This window comes from Lytechinus pictus, chromosome 12 (assembly GCF_037042905.1).
Source record: "Lytechinus pictus isolate F3 Inbred chromosome 12, Lp3.0, whole genome shotgun sequence".
Taxonomy (NCBI): domain Eukaryota; kingdom Metazoa; phylum Echinodermata; class Echinoidea; order Temnopleuroida; family Toxopneustidae; genus Lytechinus; species Lytechinus pictus.
Genome location: NC_087256.1, coordinates 28,454,523 through 28,474,250, shown reverse-complemented (window position 1 = coordinate 28,474,250; position 19,728 = coordinate 28,454,523). Strand labels below are relative to the sequence as shown.

At 35.5% G+C, this 19,728-nt stretch overlaps 1 protein-coding gene across 1 annotated transcript; it reads right to left on the bottom strand.

Annotated features, from left to right (window-relative positions):
- Nucleotides 1-39: 39 nt before the first annotated feature.
- On the bottom strand, nucleotides 40-18,334 carry LOC129273102 (DNA polymerase lambda-like). Its single transcript, XM_054910152.2, has 5 exons — nucleotides 18,192-18,334; nucleotides 17,103-17,125; nucleotides 4,856-4,947; nucleotides 4,020-4,133; nucleotides 40-3,195 (listed from the first exon to the last, which is right to left on the bottom strand). The coding sequence occupies exons 1-5, from the start codon at nucleotides 18,332-18,334 to the stop codon at nucleotides 3,040-3,042; spliced, it is 528 nt and encodes a 175-aa protein (XP_054766127.2). The 3' UTR covers nucleotides 40-3,039.
- Nucleotides 18,335-19,728: the final 1,394 nt, after the last annotated feature.

The following is a 19,728-nucleotide window of genomic DNA, read 5'->3' as shown; positions in this document are numbered from 1 at the left end:
AGAACAGAATAGACTATGGTAATTCTGTCAATTGTTCTTGCGTACAAATTCTTATTGTTTAAGTTTTGATGAAAATATTGAATTGAAATGTAACAACAATAACACAGAATTTCACGACACCTGTAATTATTTCATATAAATTTCACTCCAAAGTGATTTTCTTGACTTATTTTTATTACAAAAATAAACATTTATATGCGATATTCATACTTATGTATGAAAAGATCAATATTCAAATGAGTTAATTGATGAAAATAGAATCGATACAAATACATTTCATCTGAATAACTGTACAATGATAGAATACAGATTGATTTGACAGTCATACTACATTGAATTCATATCCACTTTGTTTAAACATCACAATTATTGCATAATAATACGCGATTCCTATGAAAAGGACCTAATTCAATTAATTTATTTTAATTCATTTATTCATTTTCAGATGTTACAATATAAAATGTACAAAAGGTTAAAAAATGGGTTGCACCCCGAGAGGCTTATGCTTGTTGAGCAAGGTGATCCCTTACAGAGAACAGCAAGAACAAAAAATATCAACATAACATAAATAAGATACATGTAATTACATTGAACATACACACAGGACATTTATTGTCATGATGGGAATAATGTACAGTCAATGAAATTGAATGATATAAAATAAAGTGAAAATTTATGCTTGTCCAATCAATCTCTTCAACTATTAATTCTCTTTATTATATCCTATATTGTACTAAACACTGATTGACATAGCTCGGTTTAATACTCTACGATAATGTTAAATCCATTCAGCTACATTTTCCAGAAGTTAATGGAGAGCTTCCTTGGTTTTCACCAGAGGAAGGGAGCTAACAGAGGATAACAGGGGGGGATAACAGAGCATCTTTCATGTCCAAGCAAGACTGAATGCATCAAAATGGATTGTAATCAGTTGCCATTATTAAAGGGATGCTCCGGGCTGAAAACATATCTAAATAAAAAAAGTAAAATTCACAGAGCAAAATGCGGAAAATATCATAAAAAATCTAAATTGCAAAGTTATAGAATTCTAATATTTAACAATATATTGTGAAAACGGTTATATGCTCGTCGTCATGAATATTCATTCCCCACTTTCCTTTTTCTTATGTTAATATATGAGATTTCATTTTGTTCATACATGTGAGAATGATAAATCTCCCTTGTAATGAAATAAGTTGCAGCAATGAATATCTAATGCACTTAATCAGTTGCTATTCCAACATTTTTTTTTTGAAGGAAAAAAATTGAATAAACCTAATTTCATATAATAATACAAAAGAACAAGTGGGGATATGACATCATCAGTCTGCTCATTGAATATTCATGAAGACATGCCTAGAACTGTTTCACCGGAATACTAGTAATGCAAATATTCAAAATGCCATAACTAAACTTTGATATTCCTTGTCCGATTTTGATCAAATTTTGTTTTGTTTGTTTGATTTTTCTTAATCTGTTCAAGTCATTTAATTTTCAGCCTGGAGTATGTTAGACTAACATTTCCCATAAAAGGATTGAGAAATTACTTGGAGCACTGGCTGTTAGCTCAGTCTGTGTATCATTACACACATAGAGAAAAGTCGGAACCGAAAAAGAATGACATTAAGTTTTGGGATATAACTATACATTTTTATGTTTTTAATTGATCTTACTTGTAAACATATTGCACGTCATATTTCTAAGCATCATTTTATTTTCATGAATTCATTGATATGAGAATGAAAATTCACAATATACTTAAGTCGTTTAGAATTAATTCATTTAGTACTGCAATTAAATATGAATTCAATTTAATGTTTCATTACAAAAATATACAATATGAAAATTGAGTTTGTTTTTTAAACTGTCATCGATACAGCTGAAGTGAACAAGAAAGTATTTTACTACATTGATTTTATCTGTGTCAATCCCAAGAGCAATTTAAATAGTAAATGATCGAAATTTCATTCAATAAAAAAAGGGAATAAAAGAGTGTCACCACGCAAACGATAAAAATGTTTTATCATGATCAAAGAGATCTTTCTTACTGTACTTGGAGAGGAATTCTTAAACTTTCTCTTGACCTTTGCAGATCATATCTTTGTCCAGATGTGTCAACCTTTGTTCTACATGTAGTACTCTCTTTCATGAGGTTCCCTGTAGTCTAAATCAAGATGACCAAAGATACATTTCACCCTAAACTGGAGAGAAGTGAACTGCCTTCATGAATTTCCTGTTGACCTCTTGACCTCTATGGATGGCATTTATCTAGAAAGGTCAATCAATGTTCTAGTAATCTTTCATGAGTTTCCCTCGAGTCTTAACCAAGATGGTCAAAGATATCTTTCACACAATCAACTGGAGAAAAACACCTTCATGAATTTCCCATTGACTTCTCGACCTCTATGGATGACCTTTATCTAGAAAGGTCAATCAATGTTCTAGTTACCTCTTTCACGAGGTTCCCTGTGGTCCTAACCAAGATGGCCAAAGATACATTTCACCCTAATCTGGAGAGAAGTGAACTGCCTTCATGAATTTCCTATTGACCCCTTGACCTCGATGGATGACCTTCATCTAGAAAGGTCAATCAATGTTCTAGTTACCTCTTTCGTGAGGTTCCCTGTAGTCTAAACCAAGATGGTCAAAGATACATTTCACCCTAATCTGGAGAGAAGTGAACTGCCTTCATGAATTTCCTATTGACCTCAATGGATGACCTTTATCTAGAAAGGTCAATCAATGTTCTAGTAATCCCTCTCATGAGGTTCCCTGGAGTCTAAACAGAGACGGTCAAAGATATCTTTCTCACTGTGGACTGGTACAGGAGTGCCTTTTATGAATCTTCTCTTGACCTGTTGACCTTTGCATAACCCCTGTCTAGAAAGGTCAAGCTATCTCCTGAAGTTCCCTATAGTCCAAACCAAGATGGTCAAAGATATCTTTCTCACTGTGTACTGGTAGAGGGGTGCCTTCGTGAATCTTCTCTTGACCTCTTGACCTTTGGATAACCCCTGTGTAGAAAGGTCAAGCTATGTTCTAATAATCCCTCTCCTGAGGTTCCCTATAGTCCAAACCAAGATGGTCAAAGATATCTTTCTCACTGTGAACTGGTAGAGGAATGCCTTCATGAATCTTCTCTTGACCTCTGCGGACAACCCCTGTCCGTAATGCATGCTCAGATAACGACATTCCCTGTCAGAGGAAGAAAAGGATGAACATGTAAAGACAAGATGTTTGGCAAAACTAAATATAAAAAAGAAATGAGCATTGACAAGCTATTTTGTGCTTTGTTCATATTGGTTACCATTTTCGTTCTTTATTTTGCCTTCTTATCATTGGATTTTTCACAGGAATGTAAGTGAAAAAGCTTGAGCATGTCTATCCTTAGTGCGAGTTTCAAAATATGTTAAATATAAATAGTGGTAGGGGAAAGTAAAAAAGAGACATACAGACACAGATAAACAAAAAATAAAAGCAAGAATGAATATGAACTTATACATTAATTAACTTGAAAAATCTTAGTAAAACATTCACAATTCTCAAATCATCAAACCATGTACTAAAGAATCACAATTAACAATAAGATTGATTTAATTTTTCAAGTCACAGATCTGCCAGACTGAAGAGGCAAATTACTTTAAGAAAATATTATTTTACATATAAAAACAATTTATGTAAGCAATATATTCTCTCCTCTATGAAAGAGCATTGTTGTCTCGTATCCCAACAAGAAGTATCTCAGGATTCAGTATCAAGGGCTTTCTTTAGCTAAATTGACGGTTTTAGTTGTAATCTCATTTTCTCTTTTTTTCAGATAGAATTTTATACAAATTGAAATACACATTCAGCATTAGGCCTACATGGAAATCTAAAATTGTTATCTTGAAATCTAGAATATAGCACAGAATTCAGCAAAAAATAATGATTTGCATGTCATAAGTTGACTGATCTGAAGTTTTCAAATCTTTATTTTAGCTGCCAGTGAGTTACCCACTGGGAGTGTAACTTGCTTTTACCTTTTTCTTGGCTAGCGCCCTCATGGATCGGTTGAAGTGGCCAGATCCAGTGAAATGAACGAGGGCACAAGGGTATTCACTATACGGTGCAACAATGATGTCAATACGACGATGCTAGCAACAAAATCAAAACACAAATCACTCTGAATCAATCAATCAATAATAAAATAAACAATTGGTAAGACAGTGCATCCCTCAAAAAGGGAACATTTTTCAGGGACATATTATATACCATATATACTTTAATTTTTTGCTGAAATTCCTTCTCTCTTTATATTTTTTCCTAGGTGCTTAGAGACATGTTTTGTGATAAGCGCTATACAAATAATGTTCATTATTATCATTATTATTATCACAATTATCAAATATTATTATGTTGTTGTCAAATTTGACACTCTTCTTGTTCATTGATACATAACCTTTTTGTTATCAAACTAAGTATAAAAATAAATCTTCAAAAGAAAATTTCCTGAAGATGCTAATAAGATATCATAAATTATTTGTTCATGATGGAACAAATGAATGAGAACATTGGTTTTCCCTTTTATGGGACATACTGTATATTACGTATGTTGATTTCTTCACATAATCAAACTAGGTTCCACAGTAGAAAAGAAAATGCATCTTAATAGGCAATGTGTTTAGAGTTACGGTTCACAAGAGCACTTTCCCGTCTCAATAAGTGAAAAAAATTAGGACTCGGGAGGGAGCAAAACGCCAATTTCGCTACCCCCCCCTCCTGGATGGAGGTTATAAACCCTCAAAACAAGTTCTGGTTCCAAAATTCCCGCTCAGGAATGTTTTATACAAAAATCAATAAATTGGCAAGAAATTACCTTCTTATCGTCTCCAGGAAGTTTACAAACACCCATGTACTTCTTTTGCTCTCCTTTTTCTTCAACTCGAATTAAATCATCGGTGATGAATCCTAAGCAGATAAATTAAAGAAGTAAACAGAGGATTGACAGTTGATAATGAATGATTGTCATTAATGAAATCTCAAACCTTGTGAGCAAGGGGGGGGGGGGGGGCAAGAAGAAATAGGTACAAGAGGCAGTGGATTAGAAATATGGTAAAGAAGAATTAGAAAAAAAAGACGAATTATAGAATACAAAGTGAAAGAGGAAATAGGAAAATGGCAATAGTAACAGAAGAGAAAAATAACAAGAAAAAAAAAGAAATAGAAAAAAAGAAAACAGAAAAGTAGAGAGATAAAAGAAAGGAAGAAAATATATAAAAAAACAGAAAAGAAGGAGAAGAATTAGAAGCAGAAGGAGAAGAAGTAGTAGTAGTAGAAGAAGAAGAACAAGAAGAAGTAAAAGAAGAAGAAAAAAAGAGAGAAAAAAAAAGAAGAAGGAGGAAGAGGAGTAGAAGAAGAAGGAGAAGAAAGGAGGAGGTATAAGAGTTAGAAAGAAATTTAGGAGTGATGTCACATTCTAAAAGAAGGGTGAATTTTCAGTGCACTCTCCGATAGATTCATTTCCCCTATAACTTGCCACAGAGAATGATTATTTAAAAGTAGCTTCTGATAAGAAGAATTCACTCTTTATGTTTTCCTCAGCAGACGGGTCGGTCACCGACCAGTGTGTTTTCATAATTATGTGTCAGGGAGAGAGATAGAACATGAAGAACACGACAACTCATTGAACTTTAAATACATCTCAATACCAAGAAAATAAAAATAGGGAGATTCTAAGCAAAGGGCCGGAGCATTAGATAACCATTCCAACAACATGCAAAAAAGGGGGAATCCACCTAAAAACGTTTCAGAGATCTCCTAGATGTCTACGTCAGATCAATAATTAATTGTATTTACTTGCAATACCGTTGCAAAGCAAGATCCCAAGGTACAACTGCCATTTTGAATTTGTCTCGGAGGCGAGGGATCGGAGAAAGCAATCGGAGGAAGCGCCGTTTTTCTATGAAAGGGAAGTGGATGTGGATGGAGAAATGATTGCCTAGATGTAAACTTAACACTCGGAACTTTTTCATTGTGGAAAGGGAGGGGGGGGGGGGGGAGTAAAGTAAACCTAACTGCAACTAACAGTGTCACATTGACGTAAGTGCGGTTTTCAAGGGACACCCGCACGATTCAATGTCGACGAAAATGAAGGGAAAAAAGGCCAACATTTGCATTTTAAATGCTCAAAAAATGAAGGAAAAAATCCTGGAAAATAAGCGGGGATCGGGCCGCATCGCTCAATCCACGTCCCAAGTCCCAAAACGTTCACAAATCCCTCAAACAAGAACTGACATCACTTCCAAACCTGCGCCGACATTTCGCCAATCTTCGAATAATACAATAGTTGTTTTTACTTTCTGCATCCATCCATACACATTCTAAAAACTATTGCGTGCTCGTGAGAGCCGTGCACTTTGGAAAGTGACAACAGAGATTTCCAAAACTGTTTTTGTCTATCGTCCACCATACCCACATGATCCTATAAAGAGTTCGGATGATCCCCTGATATGCTACAAAAGTCCGGGGGGGGGGGGGGTCGAGAGAGGAATAAGCAGGCCATTTCATCTAGACTTTACTTTAAAAAAAGCAAAAATGAAATTCAAAATAGTTTTGGAAGCTAGATGCAATCAATCACAATTTGACAACACGACAGTATACGTATCTTTCCATTGTATTTTTGCCCCCGAAAATAATTATTGTATTTTCGGTGTATACACTCTAAAAAAATCAAGGATTTAAATTAAATCCAGATCGGCTGTGAATAGTGACCAGTCGAATGTTAGATTTGGTTTTAAACCTTGTAGAATTAAATATAAATCTAAAAAGATTTGAATCTAAATCTTTTAAGATTTGTAAGTTAATCCTCAAGATTTAAAATAAAAATCCAACATTTGGCTGGTCACTATCCACAGCCCATTTGAATTTATTTTAAATCCTTGATTTTAGAGTGTAGGTTTGTGGGCATTAGTATCTTCTCAATCACAATAAAGCAAGAATTGTGAAAGAAAATGGGGAAATAATATATATAAAAACTTCTCGCTTCGAATGCGCATAAGATGAGAGTTCGCTTGACTTTTTTGATTGGCCTGATTTGCTCGAACTCCTATACTTTTAGAAGTAGTGGACGAGTAGCCTATCTTCTTCATTATTTTTTGAAGTATTTTATCAAAGGCTACTTACTTGCCTTCTAATTCTAGATGATCTTAGACAAAGCCCGAGTAAAAATAAAATACTCCGAACATCTACCCTGCATGCCAACCAATTGACGCGAGGAATTTCGCGGTAAAGATAATCGGGAATTCCCTTTCACTGTTGCGCTTGCCTTCAATAAGTCAAGTAGTACTCGAACCATTATCAGGTGCTTCGTTCGCTCCCACTCCGCCGATAAGTCGGTAAATTGCCAATTCGTCTACTGCCAACTCGTCTACTCACCACATGGTCTACTTTCATTTAGTCTAACGCCATTCCGTCCATCAACAGCTCGTCTAACAACCATTTGGTCCATTCATCACTTCGTCTAGTTACCATTTCGTCTCGTAACCATTTGGTCTAATATCCATTTCATTTTCATTCATTTTACGCAATTAACACTTAGTCCAATTAGACCAAATGGTATATGGACTAAATGGCTATTGGATCAAATGGTTATTAGACGAAATGGTGAGTGGACGAATTGACAATTAGACCATGTGAGTAGTGGAAGAACTGACGGTAGACCATTATGATAGTAGGCCTAGTCAAGTTGGCAATTTGACGAATTGGAAATAAACCGAAAAGTCGCCGTTGTTTTTTTTTTAATAAAAGAGGTAAATCAACAAAGGAGAAAATACGAGTGAAGGTTTGAACAAAATCCATTAAAGGACAGGAGAATCACAACCCCCCCCAAAAAAAGGGAATTTCTTGACGCCACATGCAAGCAGCTGCCTCATACTGTAAACATGGTAAATAAATTCCATACTCCATGATGTTTCATGACAGAAAATACCTTCTCATGTAAAGATGCGGGTATGAAAACCATGTGTCTGTTGATATATTGACTGCAGACGGAGATAAAATTATTTTTGATATTCTGAGAAAATGTCCTATTTTATGGAATTCATATCAAATGACATGATGGACCTTAACATGTGACGTCACAAAATAAAAACCCAGAAATCGGTAACTCCGTTATTCTTTTATGGATTTTCGTCAAATATTCACCAGTATGTTTTTTTTATGCTTTTAGAAAAAAAAATGGAAACAAACTTTCATTTCAGGGTGAACCTCCCCTTCAATACAGATTTCATACACGGATTTACTATATTATAAGTTCACGTTTATGAAAAATATCTATGAAAATGGCTGTCATTAATGACAATGAACAACTGAGAGGTCTTTGTCGAAAATCTGTGAACCCGGGACAGCTGATAGTCGTAAGATTCTGAGCTAATGAATAATTGCAAATATGTCGTTTGTCCGATTCGAAGTTCAGGACGAAACTGCTGTTTTGGTTCGCCGATGTTCGACAAAGACTGCTTTGTCATAAAGAAATTATATCCATAGATTTTCTATGTTGTAGAATATGTCCATGTCGTGATTGAAAAAAAAAACCTACACCCCGGTGTTCATTTAACACCAGCCCGGAATCTATATATGTCCACACCATGCAGAGAAGTGTTAAACAACACCAGTTTGGTTTTGGTCTAACTCCAGATGTGTTTATACAATACCAATTAGTATTAAAACAGCATCGGTTTGATTCCAAACTGGTATAATTTCAATACTTCTCTGGTGTTGACATATAGATTCCGGGCTGGTGTTAAATCAACACCGGAGTTTTTGCAGTGTACTGATTACTCCAAAGTTAGTTCGACGTATGTTTTGTGTTAATGAAATACCCGGTAATAGCTTTGTCCATATAAGATTTGGATAGTTTAATCACAGTATTCACAATATACCCACTATCAGACCGTAAATTGACAATTCGTCTAATGCCAACTCGTGCACTCACAACATGGCCTACTTTCATTTAGTCTAATGCCATTCCGTCCATCAATATTTCGTCTAACAACCATTTGGTCCAATAATCATTTGGTCCAATCATCACTTCGTATAATCACCATTTTGTCTATGACCATTTCGTCTCATAGCCAGTTGGTCTTATATCCATTTCATTTTCATTCATTTTGCACAATTAACACTTTAGTCCAATTAGACCAAATGGTATATATGGACTAAATGGTTATCAGACGAAATGGCGAGTGGACGCAATGACAATCAGACCATGTAGATAGAGGACGAACTGACGGTAGACCAAATGATAGTAGACGAGTTGGCAATTGGATGAACTGGAAATAAACATATCACACACCTGCAGCCTATAAAGCTTCTTTCTTCATATTATATTGACGAACTAGCCAGTAATATTCTCAAAATATCCCGAGCTGCCACCACCACACAGGATGGAATACTCATTGACATGATTGACAAATGTTAAGTTCGAGGAATACATGAAACGGGAAAGGGAAGTATTAGTTCTCAGGAAACACATCTATCTACCATGAAATACTTATGTTTTGTTCAGCTTCTAGAAAAAGAAAATTCAAACCAATAAGGCGTATAATTCGGAAAAATGAGGGTGGCGAGTTCCGGATGCGATGTAGTGTTGCGAGGAGGCTAAGCGAGCAAGCCCAAAATCTTAAATTAGTGATAAATTTTGTTATATATATTTTGACGTGTTAAGACGTCGTAATCTCCAATGGGTTAAATATTAAAAAGGAATCATGATCCAGACAATAATGGGGGGGGGGGGGGCAGAAGTCCCCTTAACCCCTACAGGTACGCCAATGTTATTCACAAATAATTCTTCCAATGTTTTTGGAACGATGAAACAATAAACGAAACAATTAAACAATAAATATACAAGATAAGCGTTAACACAAATACATTATAAACGCTTATCTTTAATGACTTATGTATGAAAGTAATTATAATTAGAAATATGATGCTCCGAGCGATACTTATTTTGTTTTCAATGATGACAATTCATTTTTATATCGTTACCTGATCGTAGAATTCGTCACTGATTCTTTAAGGGGTGTTTTTACGAACCCACGCTTCATTATTGTCTGGACTTGAATGAAGAATTAAAATAACAAACAGATGTCTATATGGCAAACGGATATAGAATGACTCTACGATTCTAAGTGTTTATACTGTAGGTATATGGAGCCCAAACCAAAATAACTTTTAATGAAAAAAAGTAAATTATTCAGAATTGGTAAAAACACTAATGTATTTGTGAATAGTGATGTGCACGACCGAAACAAGTTTTCAATGTCAACCAAAGTTCTAGTTCTGGTAAATTTTGGAAAATAATATGATAATACGGATATTATATTGGTATTGGTCATGTTTACCAATATTTTGTTCGTACATTATATTGACCAAAACACTGCTCATATACAGCCCCCCCAAAATAAATAAAATATCGCGCTACCTCAGTCACATTTGCTCTACGGCAGCCGTACGGCGAGTCGAAAACAGCCGTTTTATTCAAAACACCTATGTGTAGCTGGTACAAAAATGTTAAAACGGCTGTTTTCGACTCGCCGTATACCAAAGTGTGACTGAGGTATTATAGAAACACGCTTTATCTTGAACGATCGTGTGGAAAAATCTATAAAAAAAATGTATTACAAATCCGATGTTGCTTGTTTTGAAAACTGTCATCGTGCGTGGCCATAGGATGTTGTATAGCTTTAGATATATCAAGATTTTCAAAAATTGAAAACTCTTAGTTTTTAACCGATTTTGATAAAACTTCATGGCTTCTATACTCATTAAATCTGTCCCTCCTTCGTGCAAACTTGTTTTTGTTTTCCTTTGATAATATAGTTACACGTACGGGAAACCGCAAACTTAAGATTTTTGTTAGTTTCAGAATATTTTCTCCGGCAGAATGCCGTTATCAAATTAATGTGTGGTCATAAAATCATAATGACTGTCAGTATGAAGTATACTGTTTCATTAAACCCACGCAAAAACGTCTAGACTTCAGAAGTGGCAGCTTTTAATGGTTTCAAGCACACTATGACCTGGGGCCCGTAACACAAAGCTTAGCAAAGATCCTAGAACATTTTTTCTACGATTGATTCCACTGACTACAATGTACAATCAATCGTAATAATCAAGCCTACGGTTAATCGCTAACCTTTGTGTTGACGGGACTGTGGTTATTCTGACGCACTCACACAAAGTATTCAAAATTATGAAAGTGATCGATGAAAATGATGAAGTTTCATGTTATTTGATAAGATCACTGAGTGATGGTTATGAATAGCTGGCAAGAGAGAGTTTGATCGGGCCTGTGGTTCACTAAATTGGTAAAGCAATGGAATAGCAACCGATTGACATGGATTCGAAAGCCAGTCAACGAACTCGCACAATATGTCTAGGCCTATATTGATATCAATTATAAATTGCCACTAGCTTATAGCTGATCTTTGACCTCTTCCCCCCCCTTTTTTTTTTGGGGGGGGGGGGAGGCTTATTCTAGTGCCTTCTGAAATTGTGGTTACCAGAAAGACCCTGCACCCGATTTCAGGTATGCCACTGTCATGACTTTAAATGTTAAAGCCAAGTTCCACCCTAATGTTAAATTGATTTGGATACTTCAAAGACTTCATAACAACATCTTATAAAAATTAAAATATAACCAGAAATACTGGTGATTGTGTGATATTATCGTATCTGGTTCATGAAAACATATCACACATGAGAGAAAATGAAACAACTTCCTTAACATTCGGTTTTGATGACATTTTCAGTGTTATGCGCGTTTGATGATTTTCATCCCTTTATTACAATCAACCCGCTATCGATAATCGTGAACGATTACTCTCTGCTTGCCAACTTAAAGGGATGGTCCAGGCTGGAGATATTCTCAATAAATAGAGTAAAATTCACTGAGGAAAACGCTGATATTGGATTAAATTTGGATAACAAATAACGAAATTATAGAATTTTAAAGATTTGCATTATTCCGGTGAAACAGTTCTATAGGCATGTCTTCACGAATATTCATTGGGTGGGCTGATGATGTCATATCCGCACTTGTTCATTTGTATTAAATTAGATTTATTCAAAAGAAATTCTACCAAGAACTAAAACGATTGGATTGACAACTGATTAAGAACATTAGTTATTTATTGCCGCAACTTATTTTATCATAATGGAGACATATCAGTTACACATGTATGAAAATTTTGAACAATTATGACTTCATGTAATAACATAAGAAAAAGGAAAGTGGAGATATGACATCATCAACCCTCTTAATGAATATTCATGACGATGTGCATATAACTGTTTTCACAAAATATTGATAAACTTTAAAATTCAATAACTTTGTTATTTGTTATCCGATTTTGATGAAATTTTCAGCATTTTGCTTTGTGAATTTTACTCTATTTATTTAGATATAAATATTTCAGCCCGGACCATCCCTTTAAATGAAAGCCATGGAAGTGGAAAAGGGGAGGGACGGGCAATTTTCTTTGAATTATAATTCAATTTCTTTGTGAGGGTGGGGGGGGGGGTCGGGTGGAGTTAATATCCCAAGGTATCTTCTCAAGAATGTACACTCCCCCGTCCAAGGAAAATGATAGAGAGATTCGAGGATGCGCTCATCATCTCCTCTAGAGCTGCACATTGACCAATGACGTAGGTAGTTCGGGGTCAACAAGGGTCGTCAGGACATCGAAGTGAACTCCTTTAGGGACAATGATTTATGATATTTATGCGTTTTTATGTTTATGAATTTTCGATCAGGTCAAGTTGTACGTCTTCTCATTCTCTTTTAGGATTTTCAATTATTTTCATTGTTGGTACATGTATAAATTTTCAGCTGTCTCCCATTGTCATTAATTCCCTTTCCTTTAGAAATAGTATATAATTGTTTAAATATTTAATTGATAAATTAATTTTTCTTTCTTTTCCTTTCTTCTTCTTCTGAAAAATATGTTTAAAAATCAAAGAAGTTCATTTTCAATTAATAAACTTTGAATTCGCATGGTTCACCCTTGCCCCTAATTATTAACGACAACACTGTAAAAGATATTTGGTAAAATTTATACCAGCACGAGGGTAATTATGTGACAACCAATTTTGGGCAATATTTTACCCAATGTGGGAAGCATATTGTCCAGTAAGGTAAAAAAAAAGAAAGCAGTAATTACTTTAGAATGGGCAAGATTTTCGTCACACTGGAAAAAAAAAGCCCAAAAGAAATGCCCAATGTTGTTTGGACACGTAATTACCCTCATGGATCATTTTGTACCCAATATTGAGTGAAGGACATGTCACAGTGTGAGCTAATATAGGCCCACTGTCATGACTTGTGTTCCTAGTAACAGACCAGCCATCAATATAATGCAATATATTTCAAGATTGGTGTGCATGCTGCTTCTCTTCAAATTCGTATAGGGCTTTGGCGGATCCAGGGGGAGGGGGGACACAGCCCCTTTGAGAAGCAAAATTAAAATTTGTAATGTAAAAATGCCGTTATAACAGAAGTATGCCCCCCCCCCCCCCTCTTTGAAAGTGAAGACCTTTTCTTTTCTTTGCTTGTCATTTTTTTCGGGGATGAAATATCATTAAGTTTTGGTTAAAAACCTTTTTTTGTTGGCTTGTCAAATTCTTCCTCGGAAAAATGTGCCCCCTCGAAAATCCTGGATCCGCCCCTGGTATAGGGAACCCATGATGGGGTGCCGCTGAAACGAGGAAAAGCATGAGGAAGGACGGGAGTGGAGCAGGGAAGCAGGCAGGTTTTCTGTCCAGTGCAAAATAATCTTTTTTATTTTGGGGATAGCAGCATCCCCTATTGAATTTAAATTGGAATTTAATAATAAACTTCATTATGATTATAACTATAACAGTTATAACTAATTATAGCAGCGTATCATAATGAAACAGTAATATAGCAAATGATTTTTATCAGATTTCATATATAGATTCACAATAAATTGAAAACAATATACAAAGTTGAAAAATCAAAATCTTCCCAATGAACTACGTGAGCCAATTTAACCCTCCTCCCTATTAAATTTGAAAACAATGGATAAACAACGCTGGTACCACTGGCGAACAGATGGGGGCCCTTGGGGGCAGTCCCCCCTTCGCAAGTTCCACCGAGAAAAATAAATATTGTGTTAAAAAAATGTCACAAAGTAATTTCTAATTCGAAAAGGATTTTTATTTTGCTGGCTCACTTCGCTCGCTCGCATTTACAAGAACCCCCCTTCCGTTATGTTCTACCCCTCAAAATTGTTTAACTCATTATGCCACTAAAACCATGCTGACTGAATGTGAAAACAATGTTGGTATGACATTTCATAGCCACGTCATGAGCCTTCCCGAATCGCAGTGGGATATAATTGTGACTCATTATAATCTATTCAGCAAACAAGACGTCGTGGAGTTTACAATTATTATGGTAATTTCTGTCTAATATTTAACGATTCACGAAAAAATATTCGCCAAAGCGAAAGAAGGAACAAGGTTTGAAAGTTCTGAGGGTTGTGAGTAGTGAAACAGAATTCATTTTTATCGTTTTAAAGGGATAGCACGGGCTGAAATATTTATATCTAAATAAATAGAGTAAAATTCACAGAGCAAAATGCTGAAAATTTCATCAAAATCGGATAACAAATAATGAAGTTATTGACTATCAAAGTTTATCAGTATTTTGTGAAAACAGTTATATGCACATCGTCATGAATATTCATTAGGTGGGCTGATGATGTCACATCCCCACTTTCCTTTTTCTTATGTTATTACATGAAAATAATCATAAATGTTTCATTTTTTTCATACATATATGAAATTATTTAAAAAAATGCCTTGAACTGTTTCACCGGAATAATGCACATCTTTAAAATTCAATAACTTCGTAATTTGTTATCCGATTTTGATCAAATTTTCAGCATTTTGCTTTGTGAATTTTACTCTATTTATTGAGATACAATTATTATCTCCAGCCTAGACCATCCCTTTAAGAACCTCTAGAACTGATCATGACATATAGCTAAATACCATGCATATACTGACATCAGTGTATAGTGTAATAAGCCAATATCTTCAGGGGCACAACATGGCCCATGTGGGAAAATTTCGACCTTCTTAAAATGAAAATGTGATGTTGTGATAGATTAAGATATTAAACTTTGTGGAACAAAAATATAACATTCCACACCACCTCCCTTTCATTTTCTTTCCTTTTCTCCGTTTTCTTCTTTGACCCCTAAGGCCAAATTGTATGCTATGCAGTGACAAAAATCAAAATATAAATAAGATACTACATCCAATATATGAAGAAAAAAAAATAATAAAAACACTTCAAGTTATAACCACTCTTAAAGGATTATCCTCGAAAACATCTCACAATGTTGAAGATCATGATCTTTGACCCAACTTTTAGAAGAGATAATGTATATGAAGGTGAATTTACAAAGTATAGAATCCTCCTTCTCCTAATTTTGTGTCCACTGCCGCCCGCCCTAAATGTATAGCTGGTGTTTGTTGGTGCTGCGTTTTTATATAAGAAACATTGATTTTTTTGTTATTAATGCAATTATCAAGAATTTCAGCTATGCAGTGCGTATCAAAAAAAGTATACAATATGAAAAAGTCCTGGGAATTGAAAAATATACACCATGGGGATAATTTTTTCACATATATTTTTTGGTATGGGTCTCATCTATCAAATACATTTGAATATTTTGTAACAACTTTGCCACCAAAATTAACATTTTAACCCTAGGTAAGCAAAACCTTTACACTTTTTATGACATCTGCATCTGGGGACACAAATGATTGTACACAAAAGTTTATTTCAGACATCGCCAGCATTCTTTCACTATTAGTTTTATCATTTAACGTGGGACCACATTTCATATTTCATTTGATACGTGTTTCTCCACACTTTTCCCAAGCTTGACAATGATTAAGAAACCTAAAATCAAGCATTAGCCATTTGATGTGAATCACAGCTCCGTGTAAAGCAGATATCATAATGATGGCCTCGGTGTGTGGGGAAGGCCTGGGGGGGGGGGGGCGCAATCGCAATGCCGCTCTATGAAGTGTTTTGGGCAAGGAAACAAGCTAAAAAGGTAAAACATATCTTCAACTCAATATTCCGAGCTTAAGTCATGTGTTCTTCATGATTAACGTCTACTTTTATTTACATAACTATTTCCAAGTTCTGCGCAAATAATTTTTCACGAACTTTTCAAAATTAAAAGTGGTGCTCACTCAAGCGGAAAGATTTTTCGACGTTACATGGTCATTTAATTAAAGAGATCTGTACCAATGTCTAAATGTGGATAAAGCTTCAGGATATTGCAAATATATAATTTTACATCAATATTTTTAAGTGCAAACTTTTTTTGATACGCACTGTATTTCTCGAACTACCGCATATTGTACTACATCTCACATTAATAACAAAAAACTTGTTCTGTGGTTTCCGTTTTGACACTAATTTTGTCACAGGTCATTCATGTATTGTATATCACTTTTATGATGAGAAAATAAATAAATTGAACTTGAACAAGATGCATGCGTGATGCGTGGAAGTTAAACGTCTGAAAACAAACCATAAATCGCGAGCGGGGGCGGATGCGATGTAATGTATGTAGGTCGCTTTTGACTCTTGAATTTCTTTCCCAAGTGAGCACGCATGATCCTTGAACTAGAACTCGACAATTTGATTTCAATTTTGAGGCAGAGGCGTATAGTCCAAAGTCAAGTACAGGGGGCCATTTCATAAAGCTGATCGAGTTAAGAGCGACTTTAAGTAAGACTGGTGACCATTTCTTGTGGCAGATATGGACCATTAATGTTTATTGGTGATTATTTAGAGCGTAAAAAAGGTTCACCAGTCGTTCTGAAAGTAGCTCTTAACTTACGAACAGCTTTATGAAACGTCCACCTGGGGGCCGTTTCATAAAGCTGTTCGAAACTTAAGAGCGACTTTAAGAACGACTGGTGATCCTTTCTGACGCGCTAAACCATCCCCACTGGATCTCCCATTTACCACAGGAAAGGATCACCAGTCGTTCTGAAAGTCGCTCTTAACTTACGAACAGCTTTATGAAACATCCACCTGGTTACATAAAGGGTTGGGCATATGACTGAAGAGGAAAAAGGGAAAGTGAAATATCGTATACATGGCAATATTACAGAGGGAAATAATTTTATAACGTTTCCAAACTTTAAAGTCTCGTGTCCAGATTGTTTGGCGTATCTATTCTTCCTACCCCTCCCCCACGCCTTACATGAGTGTCTTTGTATTTATATCATCCATACCACTTATTTGAAGGAGTCTCTTTCTCAAGATTGTTTTGGTGCTTCCATCCTTTCTACCCCCTCCCCTAAATGTACAAGTCTCTCTCTCTCAAGAGTGTTTTGGTGTTTCTATCCTTCCTACCCCCTTCCTACCCCCTCCCGCACCCCTTACCTGAATGTACAAGTCTCTTTCTCAAGATTGTTTTGGTGCTCCCATCCTTTCTACCCCCTCCCTCACCCCTTTCCAGAATGTAAAAGTCCCTTTCTCTAGATTGTTTTGGTGCTTCTATCCTTTCAACACCCTCCCCTGAACGTACAAGTCTCTTTCTCAAGAGTGTTTTGGAGTTTCTATCCTTTCTACCTCCTCCCGCACCCCTTACCTGAATGTACAAGTCTCCTTCTCAAGAGTTTTTTGGAGTTTCTATCCTTTCTAGCTCCTCCTTCACCCGTATCGAACGTTCAGTCTCTTTCTCAAGTTACCACCTTATTGATCACCTGTTCATCACCCTTCAACATGCCACTCTATTGATCTTTATACACAAGGTCAGTTGGGATCTCACGCACGAAGGAGTGGGAGTGTACGTGGGTGCTGTATCTCTCTTAAACTTAAAGTTAAACCAAGACCCACACTCTAAATTCCAAGGAGTTAAATTGAATCCAGATCGGCTGTGAATAGTGACCAGCCGAATATCAGATTTAGATTTAAACCTTGATGATTTAAATATAAATCTTAAAGATTTGAATTTAATTCTTTTGAGATTTAAAAGTTAATCAAGATTTAAAATTAATTCAAAATTCGGCTGGTCACTATTCACAGCCGATCTGGATTTATTCTAAATCCTTGGAATTGAGAGTGCAGGATGTGTTACACTTAAAAGATATACATTCCTTTTGCTTTTTCCCCCCTCTTCTTCTTCCTCTTTTTTTCTTTTTGCGCGTTTCCTCCTCCTCCTTCTTCATCCCTTGTCTCCTCCTCCTCTTCCTTCTCCTTCTGCATGTTCTGCTTTTTCATTTTCTTTTTCTTCATATTGATAAACTTGAAAGATGTTTACACTTTCATTAATTTGAAATTATCTCACTAAATGCCCTCTCTTCCCTTCCTCTTTTTTTCCTATTGCCTTTTACTTTATCATCTTTCTTCTATACTTCTTCTGACTCTAAACCAACCGATTATGTAATTGGAAATAACACAATATTGTATTTCGGTCTTTATTCAGTATCACTGTCCGGTGCGACTGTAGTATTGCTTTCTCTTTTGTTTTTTGAAATTGTCATCAGCCCCAAATGTAACCATCGTTCAGTTTTCGTGACTTAATATGTATGTATAATTGAGCGGTTTATTTCCAATTTGCCCAAGGCCAATTCGTCCAACTGCCAACTCGTCTATTATCATTTGGTCTACCATCAGTTCGTCCGCTATCCATATGGTCTAATTGCTAATTCGTCCACTCACCATTTCATCTAATAACCAGTTGGTCCAAAAGCCATTAAGTCCATATACCATTTGGTCTAATTGGACTTATTGGAAATTGTGAAAAAGGAATGAAAATGAAATTATTATCAGACCAACTGGTTATGAGACGAAATTGTCATATACGAAATGGTGATTAGCCAAAGTGATGATTGGACCAAATGGATGTTAGACGAAATGTTGATGGACGGAATGGCATAAGACTATCATGAAAGGAGATCATGTGGTGAGTGGAAGAGTTGGCAGTAGACAACTGGATGTTTACCAATTGAGCTATACCACTCATCTTATTTGGCGTATTTGTTTTGATTTATGTTTCGAACAACGCAATTAATTGAGTATATTTTCATTTGCATGTACTTTATGCATTGTAGTAGACCACATCGAAAAAAATATTTTAAGTACGACCATAACGACTGAGATAGCATTTTAGTTGATTATTCATAGGAAAAATGAAAAAAATATTTGATTGAAATCAAAATGCAATATTTTTAAATACTATTATTTTAACCAAAACATCCTTTGCTATTTTTGTTGTCAGTTAAGAAGTAATGATAGAGCAATACCATTCAGCACCGTTAAAAAATAATTTAAACAACGCTGTTTACTATGTGAATCGCACAGTAGTTGTTCAAAAAGTTTAAACAAGTGTTAAAAATCTTAAACAACCATGCTTAAATTATTGATGATTAAATATTGGAATTTAAACTTTGTTTAAGATTTTAAACACTTGTTTAAAATGTTTAAACAACTACTGTGCGATTCACATAGTAAACAGCGTTGTTTAAATTATTTTCAACAGTGAGGGGCGGCACCAGGCTATTTTGAATCGATGGGGGGGGGGGGCAAAACCACTTTATTTATCTCCTTTTTTACCCTTCTTCACCTCTCTTTCCTTTCCTCTTTTCTGCCGGCTTTTCTGCCCCTTTTATTCCGATAGCAAGGACGGT

What these genes read in the sequence shown, in the direction of transcription:
- LOC129273102 (XM_054910152.2), bottom strand. Translation starts at nt 18,334, where the DNA reads ATGAAGAAAAAGAAAATGAAAAAGCAGAACATGCAGAAGGAGAAGGAA. An exon ending in GGGGAAAAAGCAAAAGGAAT is followed by an intron (nt 17,126 to 18,191) that starts GTATATCTTTTA and finishes TTATGTAACCAG; the next exon opens with GTGGATGTTTCATAAAGCTG. An exon ending in GATGTTTCATAAAGCTGTTC is followed by an intron (nt 4,948 to 17,102) that starts GTAAGTTAAGAG and finishes TTATCTGCTTAG; the next exon opens with GATTCATCACCGATGATTTA.